Consider the following 14,277-nt stretch of genomic DNA (forward strand, 5'->3'; position numbering starts at 1 on the left):
TAGCCTACCGATCCATCTCATATTATTTTATGTCCATTGAACACCAAAAAAAATTCCCGATTCTACCGATGTAGACGTGTCATTTCTTTATGCTACTTTTTTAAATACAAAAAAATTACCATTAGAGCGACCTTTACACGAAATGTTTATTCTTCTTAGGACAAAATGCACTTCACCCCTATAAAATTCTCATTTCGGCACTTTCCCCCTTACAAATTCATAAAAGAGATAACCCCCCTCGAAATATTGATTTGGTTGTAGTTTGCCCCAAAAGCCATTTTTTTTGGGGCATTGTGAAACAAAAATAACATTTTAAAGGGACAATGTGTAGAAAAATGTTAAGGGGCAACATGCAACAAAAATAACTTTTAAAGGGGCAACATGCAAAAAAAAACACCCAATTTCGGTTAAAAATCCATCGGAATTTTGCTATTGGGGCAATGTGCAACAAGTATAACATGTTGAAGGGGGACATTTACTTTTTCAAATTTTGAGGGGGTAAAGAGCGAAAATTAAAAACTTATAGGGCGTGATATGCAATTTGCCCTTCTTCTTAAACAACACTTTCACAACTTTTTAGTATTCTGTTACTTCTCTCTCTGAATGTAATTTTTATCTTTAAAAGTAAGGTTAATAGCATTTCGCCACTTGGACTTTGCCCGTTTTTACACTTTACCGCTTAAACTAAAAAAAGTTGCACGGGCACACCCAAACTCACCTTTTTGATGCACATAACCACCTAAGGAGGCGAATCTTCTATTTTCCAACGCACGCGCGATGCAGATGCTTAATGGAGGGGTTTTTTGTTCATTTCACCTCAAAAATTTTGTGAGCCCTATTTTTACTCTTTCTTCTCATTCTCTCTCTTATTTTCTCTCTCTCTCTCTCTCTCTCTCTCTCTCTCTCTCTCTCTCTCTCTCTCTCTCTCTCACACACACACACCCACACACATACAGACATCCCCATCATCATCTTCTTCTCTTCTTTCTTTGTGCTTTTCTCAAGAATCAATATTTTCCCAAAAGAAACTCAGCGAGCAATGTTGTGATGCGAACTGTGAAAGTATAAATCGTAGGTCTGATTCCATTATTGACCATTTCTTCAAATATGTCCAAAGCATCATCCACCTTAACAAGCACAAATTGATATCCATTTTTAAGTATTTGTAAGTAAAAGAATAAATATATAGATATAGAGAACTCATATTGTAGTAAATATCATAAATTATACAGAAGATGGAGATTAAACATGTGGAAAGAACTATAAGGTACACAACATAAAGCATATAGTACAAATTATCAGTATAGTATCCTCAAAGATGGAATTCCACTATTTTCCCTATTTCGTTAAAAAATAAAATTGGATAAGAAAAAAAGCTTGTAGCGGGGACAAAGTGACAGCGGTGCAGCTTGAGGCGGCTTTTAAGGAAGGTCTGATACTACTCAAAATCTACAGGAATATTTGGGGGTAGGCCCACCGACGCCGCAATCTGTCACCGCGGATTATCATCGTTACGATTGGAGTTGGCTTCGATCTCACCGATGTCGTTGCGTTGTACGGTGGTGCTGTTATGGTCGGGGGAGGCGGCCTCCTGCAGGAACCGCTAGAAAGCCCACTTCGATGAGCTACAGTTCATCCCCATCATTTTCGAGAGGACGCAGCGGCGGCGGCGGACGAAGATTGATTCTTGAGAAAAGCACAAAGAAAGAAGAGAAGAAGAAGATGATGATGGGGATGTCTGTATGTGTGTGGGTGTGCGAGAAAGAGAGAGAGAGGAAGGAAGAGAGAGAGAGAGAGAGAGAGAGAGAGAGAGAGAGAGAGAGAGAGAGAGAGAGAGAGAGAGAGAGAGAGAGAGAGAGGGGAGAGAGAAAAAAACAGGCCCCACAAAAATTTTGAGGTGAAATGACCAAAAAACCCTTCCATTAAGCATGTGCATCGCGCGTGCGCCGGAAAATGAGAAGATTCGCCGGAATATTCCCCTTAGGTGGTTATGTGTGTAAAAAAAGTGAGTTTGGGTGTGCCCTTGCAACATTTTTTTAGTTAATGTGGTAAAGTGCAAAAACGGGCAAAGTCTATGTGGCGAAATGCTATTAACTCTTAAAAGTAGCATACATAAATACAACGTTTGTGGGAGTAGAATTGACATTTTTTTTGTGTAAATATCCCATGGACTCAAAAAGATTCTATAAAATAAGATAGAAACAAACGTCTGAGAGATTTTTGTAATAATCAATAGATGGGGGGTAATTTTCATAATTTAGCCTAAGATCAGGGGTTTTGTTGTAATTTATCCTAAAAGTTTTAAATAAAAGAATATATGGAGAGATTTCAATTTTCTTGTCTACCACCAGAAAATTCAATTTCATAATATCCTAAAATCCAAATCCAATCATCACCACCACCATTTCTCTGATATTCGAAGAAGAGAAGAAAAAAATCATGGCCACCGCCCCGAGTATTTTCTTACCAGAGCCAACAACCCTCAAATGGAGAACCCAATTACACAATTCTCCTCAATCCCAATTTTATACTTCCTTCCCCAATTTCAAAATCCGCTCAACTTTTAAAAAAATCAAAATCAATTGCTTCTTTCCCACCACCGCCGTCGCCGCCGCCGCCAGCAGCAGCAATGGCGGTTCCGATCAAGCACCTAACGAAATCAAAAGAAACCCAGTTGAGATTATGGCCGAAGGCATAATAGCAGCCCTCAAGGCGATTCAAAAGCCCGCGGCGGCGGCGGTTCTCGTAGGGTTACTTCTGATGTACGACCCGAGTTCTGCACTCGCCGCCTCCGGTGGGCGCGTGGGCGGAAGCTCGTTCTCTTCTTCGAGGTCGTCGTCAATGTCTTCTTCCAGGAGCTACACCGCGCCCAGGATGGGGGCGGGGGGCGGGGTGGGGGCGGGGTTCTCGTATTCCGTGCCGTATTATGCGCCTTCTCCATTTGGTGGGGGTTTTATGGGGCCCGCGGTCGGCGTGGGGTCGAGTTTCTTCCTTATCGCTGCCGCGTTCGCCGCGTTTGTTTTGGTATCGGGATTCTTGTCTGAGGGTTCCGATAGTGGTAGCGTGCTCACCGCTACCGAGAAAACAACTGTGATCAAGCTGCAGGTATGGTTCCATTTTTTTTTTTTCTGTTTCGGTGCTTTTTGTTGAGTTTGGTAATCGAATTTTGTTGTGTGGTTGATGATGGGGTGTCGAATGATTAGTATGTAGTTAATACAATTGCATGGTTAAAAATGGAAATGCAAGAGGGCTGTTACGGCATTCTTGGAAATGCTAAGAGAGAAAATGTATGATTTTTTGGAAATCGTGCTTTGAGGAAGTTATTTTTTACGTGGATTAGAGGGAGTTAGATGCTACACCTGGTTATTTACATCGGGTGTATTTGAACCGTGGATTTGATTAAATAACTACCCACTAAGCACACATACACATGGGTGTGTGTGATTATGTGCTGAGCTATGATAAATTCACTTAGTGTAAATAACCAGGTGTAGCATCTAATTATCCGTGGATTATATATACGTAATGGAATTTCGTGTGAAAAGGAGAGATAAATGCTACAATTCGCAGATTAGTCCTTTCATATATGTGGGACTCGGTTGGCGAGAAAAAAAATACGATCCTGGTCTTGGAAAAAAAAACTTATCTTGCTTTACATCGAACCGAACTGGAACTTGGGTGGTTTTCTCTTAGATAGCAAGAATATGTACGATAAAACGGGTACAAAACTTGAGAATATTCCACATAATCTAGAAGATTCCACTAATTTTTTTGACACCGCAAAGGTGGACGTGTAAGAAGATTCATAGTTGACGGCAGGTTGTAATTACCCAAACCAAACAGGAGGGGGTTTTTCGTAATTTGACCTTACCTTAGTGAAGTGGCCGTAATTTACCCTAAATGTTTTCATTTTATTTAGAGAATGTCATTACTAAAATCTTACAAACAAAAATCATTACTAAAATTTTATTTAGAGAATGTTATTTTATCTTAATATATCTAAATACTTCAAGAACTTATTTTAAAAACAAAAAATCGAGCGTCTTATAAATTCCTATAGTGTCTTATAAGATGTTAGAGTTTATAAGGTCCTTTCAGTAATTTCCAAGCACCCTCTTAATCATTAGATTCAAGAATGTTCCATAGCCTGTTATTTCTTTCGACTTTGTTACTCGAACTATAAATAGATTTAATCAGGGTTATTTTGCAGAAGGTTTATTAGCTTATTGAATTTAATATCAACCATGTTTTGCCGTAGAACCATTCGAGGAAACATTTATAATAAGTCGTCACTTTGTTGGGTTTGACCGCATCGTGCACTGTCCTAGTAAATGTTTCGACAGTTGTTATTTTCTTTTAGTTTCATTACGATTTCCGATTTTTTTTTTTTTGGTTTGTTTTCCTTTAAGGTTGGGTTATTGGGTCTGGGGAGAACACTCCAAAAGGATCTTAACCGAATTGCCGAAACTGCAGATACATCCAGCTCAGAGGGTTTACACTATGTATTGACTGGTAAAATATTTCTCGTCATATGGCTATAGTCTATAGATCATCCAAATTTGGCATAAATATTTTATGTCATACGATCTTTTTTATAGATTTCCGATGTTAACTTCTATTCAACAGAAAACTCAAGTTAATAAACCGTTCGTAAAGTTGGATATATGCTTTATCAAACTTCAAGTTCCCCAAAAAAAAAAATTTGACTTTCTAAACGATGGGTCAACGTATAATTTGGTATAAAATACATATATAGGAAGAGCTTTCCGCAGATGGTGTTGAGGCATTTAATTTCATGGAAGTTACTTTCTTGATTTTTGCCTTCATATTTTCTTTATTGTCGTCACTTTCTTGGTAGTTGTGAGGCAAAGAATACGTTGCATGTAATATTTTATCAACATATGGCATCACTGTAAATAAGCTTCTCGTTTTGATCGTTCGTTGTGAACAATTTGATTTTGGCTGCAGAGACGGTGCTAGCTTTGCTTCGGCATCCTGATTATTGCATCTCCGCCTATTCGTCGGTAAGTTTAAGTTATGAAATCCTTGGATTTTGTATAATTAAATCTTCAAACGAGTATTAGAAATAAATTGTCGAAAGTTATTGAAATAATGAAATGTGCTACGAATTTCTTGAATTCAAGGGATTAGTGCTTCGTTTTTAGTAAGTGATGAAACTTGATAAACAAGTTACCTGTAATTTATTGAAGTGGCTCGGGTGAATTAATATAGCAAAAATCAGTTCGCAAGCTAAATTCGGAGAGTAATATTATTAGGTTTCGGAATTTGTATTTTTTTTTTATCTTTCTTGAAAAACGGAAAATTCCTTCTTTTGATATGTATATACTTACTTCCATTTGAATAGCCTTCATTTTCGGCCTCGTAAAAAAAATGCAGGTTGATCTAAAGAAGAGCATGGAAGAAGGGGAAAAAAGATTTAACAAACTTTCGATCGAAGAACGTGGTAAGTTTGACGAGGAGACACTCGTCAACGTCAACAACATTAAGAAGCAAAGCTCGAAAATTCTGAGAGCAACTGGATTTAGCAACGAGTACATAGTTGTAAGGCTTTATTGCACTCTTGTTTACGAGAAATTTTTTTTTTAAAGAGAATGATTTAGAACATGCTTCGTTTCGTTTGATTGATAGAATAATATTTATTTTCGGTTCTGTCTACGAATTTCAGATAACCTTATTGGTGGCTGCCGGAGGAGCACACAAATTGCCGTCGATAAATAACAGTAAAGATTTGAAAGAAGCTTTACAAAAATTGGCATCTATCCCGTCAAGTAGAACTATGGTAAGCAAATATGGCTATTATATTCGGAAAGCTTTTGAATTCTCTCTCCTCCTGTTACGATATAGTATAAGTCGGTTTCGTTCATCTTCCAATTTATGTCCGGAATTGAGATTTGAAAATCTTTTAAAATTGTGCGCAAATATAATTTGACTGATGCAGTAAAAAGAAATGTCTCCTAAAACATTTAAACCAACATTACTTAATTTTAATTTTAATTTTTTTTTTTTTTTTGTCTCATTATGCCTCACCTTGATGCAGGCGGTTGAAGTGCTGTGGACCCCACAAAACGAAGACGACACTCTATCGGAACGAGAATTGCTGGAAGATTACCCACTATTGCGGCCTTTGTAAGAGATGTGAAAGAGAGGCTTGTGTAAAGGAAAAAAAAACCACTTTGATGATTCAATGTTTTGTACACAAATATACATAAATGTGTCCTTATAATGTAATATAGAAAAATATTGAGCTTGAAAAGTAAATGTACTTTTAGAAGAACCAAGTGTGTATATATAAAACAACTTTTTTTTTTTTTTTTTTTGGACCATTCCTATTTCAACAATAAATTTTGTTACTTAATTTACTTTTGAAGTATTAACCTAAGTGTACTGTTATTATAAAATTGATAATGTATACGAGATTTGTGTCGAATCCAAGGGCCTTTTGGTAAACAGAAGACAGACACAAATCTTGTGACGTAAAGAACAAGAATTACCTAATCGAATAGATTCCTAGTAATAGAATAAAGGGCAAATTATGGTCACCCCTAAGATATAGCCAAATTACGAAAAAAACACCCATTCCTAGTAATAGAATAAAGGGCAAATTATGGTCACCCCTAAGATATAGCCAAATTACGAAAAAAACACCCATTGTTTGGATAATTATATTTTACATAAAATTTATGTAATTCGATTACTTACCGAACCAAATCGTATATTTAGTTTGGTAAACGGTATGAATGTTGTCATTGCGAAATTTCGGTTCGGTTTTACCGAATTAACATCCCTAAATTTACCTTTGTAGGGATATTTTCGTAAGACAATACATAGTTGAGAGGGTTGGCTGTAATTACCCAAACAGAAGGGGGGTTTCGTAATTTGACTATAATTTGCCCTAGAATATAATCCTAATCACCTATATAAAAGTGTCTCTATTTCATATACACACAATTGCCTTTGTTTCTAAACAAAAATCTTATCTGAATTATATAAGGGGCACATTTACACATCTTTGTGAACAAATGCTTCGATACCATCTTTCAAAGAGGCCTTAACAAGGGGTACTCTTCGAGCAGTTCTCGTTCAGAAAGAGTGTCGTCTTCGAATCGTGGGGTCCACAGCACATCCACTGCCTGAATCAAGAAACAGGGTCAAAATCGGAAAACGGAAAGAATGCAAAAACTAGGCATTTTTCGAGTAAATATTTTCTGTACTTACCAGCATTTGACTTGATGGGATAGCTACTAATTTTTTTAAAGCTTCTTTCAAATCGTTTCTGTTATTGATCGACCTCAGTTTGTATGCTCCTCCGGCAGCCACTAATATTGTCATCTGAAAATTTGTTATGTTATTGAAAAAATAAAAGTCACGAGGAGAATAAGGTAAATGAAGCGTGAGAAATAAAGTGTGAGAACCTTAAATTAAATTTAAGAATCGAAGCCAAGACTAAGAATCGGTATCAATATATTTAAAATGTAATAATGTAAACAGTGAGTTATACATCTTAAAATGTAGCTTCTTCAGTGCAATATATTAAAGGGCAAATTACGGCCACACCCCTGAGTTATGGTCAAATTATGAAAACCCCCTCATGTTTGGGTAATTACAGACACCCCCTCAACTATGTATTATCTTACTAAAAGACCCCTCCAGAGGCAAATTTACGCCAACATTTCATACTGTTTACCGAATTAAATGTACGATTTGGTTCGATAAATAACTGAATTACATAAATTTTATGCAAAAATATTTAAAAGGATGGGGAGGCTGTAATTACTGAAACAAGAGGAGTTTTTTTTCCTAATTTGGCCATACCTCAGCGGTGGCCATAATTTGCTCTATATTAAATATTGATAGCTTTAAGAGTAACTTAATTCATTTATGGATAGAACCGAAACGATGCTATTCAGTTTATCTGAACAAGGTCTTAATAAATTCAACCGTATATTCCATTTTTTTCTGCTCGAATTTATTAAGACCTTGTTCGGAAACATGTATGCAACAAAACCAAGCATAGAATCTTACCACTTTGTACTCGTTGCTAAATCCATTTGCTCTCAGGTTCTTTACGTTGATGAATATATCATTATCAAACTTACTACGTTCTTCGGTAGAAACCTGATAGAATCTCTGTTCACCTTCTTCCTTGGTCTTCTTTAAATCAGTCTGCATGTCAAACAGGTCAACTTAACGATTGTCTTAATAAAAGAAAGTAATATCACTAATTTATTATACGCCACGGAATAAATAAAAAAGTAGGGTAAATTACAGTCACCGCCGAGGTAAGGTCAAATTACGAAAACCCCGTCCTGTTTGGATAATTACAACCACCCCTTAACTATAAACCACCCCTTAACTATAGATCTTTTTACACGTCCACCTTTATGGTGTCAAATTCAACATGATCTTCTAGATTCCGTGAAATGTTCTCTAGTTTGTACTCGTTTTGTGTAAAAATGCAGTTTCGGATGCACCACAATCTAATATTTACAAGCCCAAGAGACACATCTTATGATCATCTTGTTTCAAAATATGGGATTCGAATGGGGTAAAACAGGTACAAACTGGAAAATATTCCACATAATCTAGAAGATTTCACTAAATTTGACACCACGAGGGTGAACGTGTAAGAAGATTCATAGTTGAGGGGTGGTTGTAATTACCCAAACATGAGGGAGTATTTCGTAATTTGATCTTACATCAGGGGGTGGCTGTAATTTACCATAAGAAGAATAAGGGTAAATTACACCCACACCCCTCAGGTATGATGAAATAACTTTAAGAAATGTTGAGGGAGCCATTTCACCCCCTATCTCTATGTTGTCTCTACCACTTACTAAAAGTAATAGTCCGTTAGAACTCTATTGGAACAACATATCTAATGCATTATCCCGTTAGAATTTCTAACTATGTTTCGTTTCAGGGGTGAGTGTAATTACCTATACAACAGGGACCTTAAAGTTATTTCAGCATACCTCAAGGGTATGGGTGTAATTTACCCAAAGAATAATAACTTTCATACACTAGCATTAAAAACAAGAACGTTGAACTATATCTTTAGGCACTCCACTCATATTTTTTGACTTACTGATGAATAGGTGGAGATGCAATATTCAGGATGCTGAAGCAAAGCTAGCACTGTCTCTGCAACCAAGAAGAAATTAATTTGTGTTAATCGATTTTACAAAACAAAAAAATAAAAAAAATAAAAAATAGGCATTGTCTCTGCAACCAAGAAGAAATTAATTTGTGTTAATCGATTTTACAAAACAAAAAAATAAAAAAATAAAAAATAGGCATTGTCGGGAAATACAAAAATAAGAACAAGGAAGGAATATTTTGTTGAAGTACATAACATTGGGAAAATAAATTGGAAACGATAGATCTGCGAAAAGCTCTCCGTATCATGTGTTTATACTAGATTCAAATGGATCGTATACTTCATACTCAAAAAGATAAAAGACGGAAACTATTATAGCTAGAAGAACCAATAATGAATGGCTAAGAAATAATCTGATGACACATTTAACTGTTACCACTTACCACTCAATAAGCGATGTAAGCCCTTTGAGGTTGATGTATCAGCAGTTTCGGCGATTTGGTTAATATCCATTTGGAGTGACCTCGCCGAGGCCAATAACCCGACCTTGCACAAATAAAGAGATAAAACAGAGTTGTAATTAAATGAAAATAGAGTGTACGAAGATTTTGATAAACAGCGCAAAAACGGTTCTACAGCAGTGCATGGTGTGATCGTACTCAAGATAATTACAAAACTTCTCACCAAAACATGATTTCCAGAAGAAAAATAAAAAAAATTATATATATATATATATATATATATATATAGTCACCCCTATGAGGTATGGTCAATTTACGAAAAAAACCACTCATGTTTGAGTAATTACAACCACCTCTCAACTACGAGTCTTCTTACAACCCCACCCTTATAGTGTCAAATTCGACACAGTCTTCTAGATTCCGTAGAATGTTCTCTAATTTGTATTCGTTTTCGTTTTGTGTAAAAATGTAAAAATACAGTTTTCGATGCACCACAATCTGATATTTACAAGCCAAGAGACACATCTTATGATCATCTTGTTTTAAAATGTGAAGCTTGAATGAGTAAAACGGGTACAAACTGGAGAAGATTCAACATAATCTAGAAGATTCCACTAAATTTGACGTATGTGTAAAACGATTCGTAGTTGAGGGGTGGCTGTAATTACCAAAACATGAAGTATTTTTTTGGTAATTTGACCATACCTTAGTAGTGGTCGTAATTTACTCTATATATATTAAATGGTTCATCTAATATTGTAATAGCCCTCTCACATTTTCGATTAATTGGCTGATACATTTCAATCGACACTAAGAGCGATTCCAATGGGAGTATCAAATGGATTATCAAACTCATAGACCACCTTTTTGATATGCCAAAATAAAAAAATTCTACTACAATGGGAGTATCAAAATGAGTACCAAAATAGGTAAATATTTTGATATTCTACCTCTTTGTATATGAAAATGCATCCTGCAAATTGAGTTATAAAAAAAGAACCACCTAAACATCCAATCACAAAATGACACGTGGCAGTTACAAATAAAACCACTAAAAAACTTCTAATTGACTATTAATTTTCATAATTATGGTTGGAGTAGATAAACTGTAAATGAATATTATAATATTATCCTAATTATTAAATGAGTATTTGATAATTCAATTTTGATGTTTAGCATTGGATTTGGAGTTGCTCTAATAAATTGCAAAATATAGTAATCAAATTAAATAATCCAATCGGTAATAATACCTGCAGCTTGAGCACACTTGTAATGGCGGTACCCTTCCGGAAAACCCTAGACACGAACCCCAAGACTAAAACAAGAACGGCAACGGCAGTCATAGTAACGTAAACTCTCGACCCTCCGCCGGCTGCTCCGGTGACCTCGAACGGCGGTTTCTCGACGGCGACTGTAGCGGTGGAAACGACGGAGACTCTGACGGAATTGGTGTCGGAGTTGACGGAATTGACGGTCTTCGACGGCCTTGACGGCAGCATTGACCACAGCGACTTGAACCAGCCGCCGTCTTCATCGCCGCCGCTGATTTCAGCAGGTTTTGTGTTGATTTCGATTTTCGGAAAGGCGAACTTGTTGTTCGGGAAAAAGCATTTGACGGTGAGATTTTTGGAAGTGTGAGCGGAGAATTGAGGAGAGTGGTGGTACACGTGGTTTTTCCATCTGAGGATATGCTGTGTTACGAGAAAACTTTGGGCGGCGGCCATGGATGAATTAATAATTGGAAGGGAAGGTAAACGGAGGGGTAAAAGTACACGTGGTAAATGGTGATTTTTTTTACATTTTTACATTTTACTTCAGTTTTACACACATATATATAAATTAAGGCTGCGGCTATATGCAATACTCATTCCACTTGTGCAAGACCAAATTAAAGAAAGATTCCAAAAGATTCTATTTTATTAAGATGGAATGACAAGTATGCCCATAAATTAAATTGGCTTTTCTTTCTCATGTAAGACCAAATACAAATAATGAGGAAAAAACAAAAATCGACACCAAGGTGTCGAAAAACTATGCTACAAATCGACACTTAAGCGTCGAATTTCATAGGTAAAAATCGACATTGACATGTCGAATTTATAGCACAAATTCAAATGTCGAATTTTATACCTGAAAATCGACATCTAAATGTCGAATTTTATACCTCAAAATCGACATCTAAATGTCGATTTTTACCTGTAAAATTCGACATGTACATGTCGAATTCGTTTGCGCGGGATTTTTTTTTGGAAAATCGATATTCTAGCTAAAAAACCCATAAATGCATACATTCTTAGGTTCTTCCATCGTAGAATCTTCTATTTTGATGTCTTTTGACTCCATACTCGCCATCTTTGTAAGATTTGTTGAGTTTTGATGATTTTGAATTTCTAGGTTTTGTGGGATAATGGAGGAGGAAGGTCTTGTAGGTTTTGGAAGATGGAGAAGATGAGAGTTGGGCTTGTGGTTTTGTGGTCTTGTGATAGGGTTTTTTGTGTTTTTGAATTTTTGGTCTTGCATATTTGGATTTTTTTATTTTTTAATAAATAAGGGTATTATAGTATTTATACATTGAAAATTTTAATTTGGTCTTGCACAAGTGGAATTAGTCTTGCATATAGCCGCAGCCATAAATTAATTAGTCTTTTTAAGGAAAAAATTAATTGACTTAATCAAAAAACTAAGGGCCATTGGCAAAGAGGCCCATGATAACAAGGGACTTGCACATAAATAAAAAAAAAAACAGTTTTGCAAATAAACTTTTATTCATGTTTTTTTATCTAAAATACCCTCTATAATATATTTTTTAATAATTCCATTCTTTGCACTCCAACTTCCTCATTCACATTGACCTCGTATTTGAACAAGTATATCACAATTAGTCCCATTTTAATTTTTTTTTGAAAAAATAATTTTTTTTTTCTGAATTTTTCTTCCCGACCAGATTTCGGCGTTGACTTTTTTTTTTTCTGAAAAATTTTATTTTTCTGAAATATTTTTTCCTGCGGTCTCCGGCGTTGACTTTTTTTTTTCTTTTTTTTTTCTCTCTAAATTACTATGTTAACAACAAAATTATTATCTAAAATAGTAAAATTGAATACCCAAACAATAATATTACTAATATTATTGTCCCAAACAGTAATATTATTGCATAAGACTGTAATATTACAGTCAGAGACAGTAATTTTACGGTCGAAGACGGCTGCAGGCCAAAATGATAATATTAATTGATATAGTAAAATTAGTTTATCGGATAGTAATATTAATTAAAATAACTTTTTAAAGGAAAAAAATGGGAAAAAAATCAACGCCGAAGACTAGCGGTTGACCTGCCGGGGAAAAAAAATCATAAATAAAAAAATTCAAAAAAAAAAAACCAAAGTCAATCGATGGTCTCGGCGGTTGCTGGTTAAAATTGGCGTCAAAATTGGTATAAAGGTCAAAATTGTTTAATTGGTGAAAGTGGATCAAATTGGGGTGTAAATCATGAAATTGAAGTTGAATTAGAAATTGAGGGTAATTTTGGTGATATAGAAGAGTTTTTGCAAATAAGCTTGAATGAGCTGGAATTATTTGGAAGACAAATCAGAAATATGGATTTTTGTTAGAAAAAATATAGTGAAGGATGATAGCTTGTTGAAGAGGGGGTTAAAAGAAAACATAAATACAAAAAATGTCATACTTACTTAAAGTTATTGTTATTTAATTATCATTTTAAAAGTTTAATTAATTAAAATTTTGAAGTAGAATTGGGTGGGGGCCGCGCGAACACAGGCCCCTTCTGTCACAAATTATGACGCAGGGTCACTAGCATAGGCCAGTGATCAACCATTGACCCCGTCCAGATAAGTACTTTTTCTTTACACATTTCTTCAATTTATTTAACTCTCTTCTAACTATCGATTGTTTAATTTACCGATGTGGGATACTGGTAACATATACATTCCTTAGAATTATAAAAAGGTAAAAATACATTCAAGTTACAACAAAATAAATTTGTTTCTACCATCGTCATGTATCACATGCACGTGTGGTGCATCACCGTATCGGGTGATTTAATGCTATATCAGGTGAAGGCTACATGGGGTGGAATTTAAGGTTGATCTACACACACCAGTGTAGATGTGTGTGTGTGTGTGATTCTGTGTATACGAATGGTAACGATCTACCCGATGTAGCATAATATTTTCCCTTGGATCGTTAAAACGTGCTTTTTATGAATGATGAAAACAATTATTTTTTAATAAAATTAGACGGTATTTATCTTTGACTAGGGGTGAAAATTGGAAAGGAGGTTCCTAATTTTACCGATCTCCATCCGTCAATTTCCAATTTTGAAACAATGTTTTCCATTGTGAACTCCGATCGAAAATTTTGATTATGATTTTTTTTCTTCATATTCTTTTGGATTGGAACTAGAATATATATTTAGCAATTAGCTACTCTTTTTGAACAAGTTCTAGTTTTTTTTTTCCGATATAGTTTTGAAACAAAGTTGGAATTAGTTTTCCTCTTATCGAAAAAAAACTTAGTTGAAACTAATTCGAATCTTTTAGCATTTCAGTAAAATTTGTTCATTCCGATCGCGACAAAGTGTCAATGGAACTGGAACAATAGTGTCCGCAACAGTATCCCCATTTCGACTAATAATTAACAATGGCTATATCCATATTAGCAAGTAACTACTTAGATTTGTAT

The 14,277-nt window shown here is 35.4% G+C and overlaps 2 protein-coding genes across 2 annotated transcripts; one reads left to right on the forward strand and one right to left on the reverse strand.

Annotated features, from left to right (window-relative positions):
• The first annotated feature begins 2,332 nt into the window (after positions 1-2,332).
• Positions 2,333-6,335, forward strand: LOC105958463 (FLUCTUATING-LIGHT-ACCLIMATION protein 1, chloroplastic). The gene is made up of 6 exons (XM_012982463.2): positions 2,333-3,105; positions 4,410-4,512; positions 4,969-5,024; positions 5,398-5,562; positions 5,687-5,800; positions 6,059-6,335. Exons 1-6 carry the CDS (start codon positions 2,440-2,442, stop codon positions 6,149-6,151), a joined length of 1,197 nt encoding a protein of 398 aa, XP_012837917.1. The 5' UTR covers positions 2,333-2,439; the 3' UTR covers positions 6,152-6,335.
• A 592-nt stretch (positions 6,336-6,927) lies between these two features.
• LOC148765322 (FLUCTUATING-LIGHT-ACCLIMATION protein 1, chloroplastic-like) lies at positions 6,928-11,382 on the reverse strand. The gene is made up of 6 exons (XM_088814150.1): positions 10,830-11,382; positions 9,562-9,664; positions 9,107-9,162; positions 8,044-8,184; positions 7,237-7,350; positions 6,928-7,151 (listed from the first exon to the last, which is right to left on the reverse strand). Exons 1-6 carry the CDS (start codon positions 11,301-11,303, stop codon positions 7,059-7,061), a joined length of 981 nt encoding a protein of 326 aa, XP_088670276.1. The 5' UTR covers positions 11,304-11,382; the 3' UTR covers positions 6,928-7,058.
• Positions 11,383-14,277: the final 2,895 nt, after the last annotated feature.

Source organism: Erythranthe guttata, chromosome 14 (genome assembly GCF_056151865.1).
Source record: "Erythranthe guttata isolate IM_541 chromosome 14, IM_541, whole genome shotgun sequence".
Classification (NCBI taxonomy): Eukaryota; Viridiplantae; Streptophyta; class Magnoliopsida; order Lamiales; family Phrymaceae; genus Erythranthe; species Erythranthe guttata.